The sequence below is a fragment of the Stegastes partitus genome, unplaced genomic scaffold, assembly GCF_000690725.1.
Source record: "Stegastes partitus isolate 25-593 unplaced genomic scaffold, Stegastes_partitus-1.0.2 Scaffold2102, whole genome shotgun sequence".
In the NCBI taxonomy this organism is placed as follows: Eukaryota; Metazoa; Chordata; class Actinopteri; family Pomacentridae; genus Stegastes; species Stegastes partitus.
Genome location: NW_007579833.1, coordinates 57,499 through 60,810, shown reverse-complemented (window position 1 = coordinate 60,810; position 3,312 = coordinate 57,499). Strand labels below are relative to the sequence as shown.

The 3,312-nt window shown below is 43.2% G+C and overlaps 1 protein-coding gene across 1 annotated transcript in view; it reads right to left on the bottom strand.

Moving 5' to 3' along the window:
• Nucleotides 1-3,312, bottom strand: part of atp1a2a (ATPase Na+/K+ transporting subunit alpha 2a) — a 54,485-nt gene that overhangs the window by 23,753 nt on the left and 27,420 nt on the right. The window contains exon 12 of the mRNA XM_008303949.1: nt 2,276-2,355. Within this exon, the coding sequence (XP_008302171.1) occupies nt 2,276-2,355 (80 nt within the window). The remainder of the gene's footprint in view (nt 1-2,275; nt 2,356-3,312) is intronic.

The following is a 3,312-nucleotide window of genomic DNA, read 5'->3' as shown; positions in this document are numbered from 1 at the left end:
TGCCCCCACCGGGACGCGAGGCAACAGTGCTACCAACTGCGCCACCTTGCAGCCCCTTGAAAAGTTCTTGTACTATTAATTATTATTTGCACTAAAAAAAAAAACTTCTGGGACTGAGAAACACCAACCATGACAAATGAATTTCTTTGGTCTCCCTTTTATTATAAAAGTTGTTTTTTTGTTTGAGATCGCTGACAGATTCCTGATGGTCTATATATACAGACGAATGACGAACCGAAGGAGCAGCCTGAGTCACTGACCCCTACCGTGAGGGAATCTGGTGGTTTTGTTAAGCCGTGGAGGCCTTTTTTCACTCCAATGTTTTCCCTTTGAGAGAATTTGTCAATGAAAATGAATACAGAGTAGACGTCTGAGCGATCACCTTCATCCAGTGGATGAAATGGCTTCTTCCATTGCATCCATCCATCGGGCATAGGGCGTCACTGAATGTTTTGATGAAGTTAGATTCACATGCAGTGTGCTTGGTTGTCTGTCTCTAAGTGTAGCCCTGTGATAGACTGGTTACCTGTCCAGGTGAACCTGCCTTCGCCCTAAGTCAGCTGGGATAGGCTCCAGCCCCCCATGACCCTAGTGAGGATTAAGCGGTGTATAGATGATGGATGGATGGATGGATTCACATGCTATGCCTTTATCAGTCACCAAGGTTCAACCACCATCATCTAAACACCAATTGAGGTGATATGATTTGGGGGAAATGGTGTTCTATCCCTCCAGTAGACTTGGAGAATCAACACCAAGAAGGATTAGAGCTGTTCTGGTGGCCTAACACCCTCATAAGACACTTTATGTTGGTTTTTCCTTTAATTTGTCACCCTTCTGTATGTATTTTATCAGTGACCTCCACGTGTTTTATGTGTTTTTTTTCCCCTACGTTCTAAGAGTTATATGCACTTTTTGGCATTCACAAGGCTAGCTCAGTGTTTAAGGCCCTGATCGGAAGGTCAGGGGTTCAAGTGCTGGACCCCTGAGCCAGGCCCTTAACCTTTCTACTTCAGAGGCGCTGTAGTGTGGATGACCATGCACTCAGCTTCCTAACAAGCCGAGATATGCAAAAAGACTGCGTTTAGTTGTACGACTGTGCGATGACAATAAAGTTTCATCTTTTTCCACAACAACTCTTTCAGGATGTAACGAAGCCCGTAACTTAACTGAAGAGCCTCTGATCTATAATGTAGAAAACAACGGCACAGAACTGAGTTTCTACACAGAAAGTGATGCTTTTGTTTGTTTATTATCAAGAGAGTTTTGGGTTTTTTTATTAAAAATTAATAGTCGTTCTTCGCATCTCTTGATGCACCTTGAAGTGAAAACACCAGCAAAACACGCTTGTTTACCCTTTAAACCTCTGAGCTTCAAGCATTTTCTGGCCGTTCTTTATTTGCTCCTGTCACATTTTTTTACTCACTGTGGGCTCATTTTCACTGCAACATAAAATCCTGCATCTCACCGGAAACAGCACCGCCGTGGCTCGGAGTGGAGAGAACTCAGANTGTTTCCCTTCAGTTCCTGCAGCGGAAAGCTGCCGAAAGTTCTGTATTTAGACTTTTTTCCCCCATGAAAATAATCCCTCCCTGCCTTTAAATAGCTTACTTGTACCTCTACACTGTTGCTTGCCTCTCTCCTGTAGCTGCAGTCTAAGCACACCAGCTCCCTTATGACTCAATGTTAACTGCTTATTTAGCTGGTGATATGTCCTCCAGCATATATAAAAAAACACACCATATGGACATGATAACAAGTTTAAAAAAATCCTTGGGAAGTGGGAAAGCAACTCAGCTGTATAGAGACATAATTTGTAGGTGACAGGGTTACATTTTGCTGCAGCAGGAGGACATGGTGAATTTACTTTCACCAGCAGATTAATATACGTTTGGTGCTCTGGTGACTGCAGCCGGATGGTGCATGTAAGATTAAGTCTAAATAAACTAGAGCGTGTGTGCTCATGTTCCTGAAGGACCATGTCATCCAGTTCAACAGCGCGGCTGCCTGACATGTTTTCATTGGAGGTTTAGCACAGATGGATAAACTCTATCAGGCACCGGATACAACACGTTAGAATGATGCCGCTTTTCTTCATCTTTTCACTGATAATAGGAGAGAAACACACAGAATGTTGCTGCTTTTCAAAAGAGCAGTATCTCTCCATGCAGCCATAGAAAAGAATGAAACGGTAAATGAAAGACCAGTCACATTTTCTGCTTCTTTTTTTTTCTCCCTCTGAGACATATAATCAATCCGTTATTGATTAACCAACCTGTCCAAGATTCTCTCTGGCGCTCCTTTCATGACCAGAATGTGACCAGAGGGATTGTCCTCCACTTCATGCACAGAGAGCTTGAAAAGAAAACAGAGGAGAAGGAAATGACATGATTTGTTATCATAAACAATACAAACATGTAGCTGCTTTTTTTTTTTCTTGCAGGTTTGTTTCTTGCTGGTGGAAAGTCTTTTGTTTCAGTAAGAAGAAGGCCAAAGGCAGACGTGCTCCTCAGCAGTATTCAACAATGTTCAGGTGTGTGTGCCGGCTGTCATTTTAAAGAGCGGTTGTCGCAAGTGGTTCAAAATGAATGTCTCGTCAAAGCTGACTTGACTGAGCGCGCATTGAAAGTCGTATGTATTCCCTCTGTTGAAGGAGCACATGTATTCCTGTGGCGCTACACCTTACATCACCCCTTCCCCCACCTAAACCCACACACCAACGGCAGCACACACACACGCCCAAGTAATTTGTATCTGAGTCACAGCATATCTAATCTCAGAAAACCAGAGCAAAATTGCTTCTCCCTCCCTCCACTCTCAACACTGATATTCCTATTTCAGGGAAACAGGTGCACAAAATGCATGCAGGAGGTCCTTTGTTTGCCTCAACATCACTGTTGTGTTATTCATGTGCTGGTTCAACCCTCCTGACAGTTCAGGGAGAGACTGAGAGCGGAAAGTGAGGCAGACGCACAACCCCTGGTCCTAATTGCTGCAGTCCCCTTGAGCAAGGCGTCCGAGCCTCCTGTGATGACTTCATATAGTTCAGTATTAGCTTAATAACTTTTTGGCCAGTGTTGTTGTTGACTCTGTCTGTGAGGACAAACTCAGCTTTAAAGTTAAAGTTTATCATTTATTCATCTATTCATGAAATGCGTTTATATTTGGACTCATTTTCAGTGCGCTTATGTATTTTTATTTAAATATTTAAGCATAGAAGCGTGACTGACATCACATGTGTGTCGGGAGTCGAAGAAGGTCCGGAGCCTTTGAGCCAAACAGGATTTAAGTTAAGTATCTGGTCACGTGTTT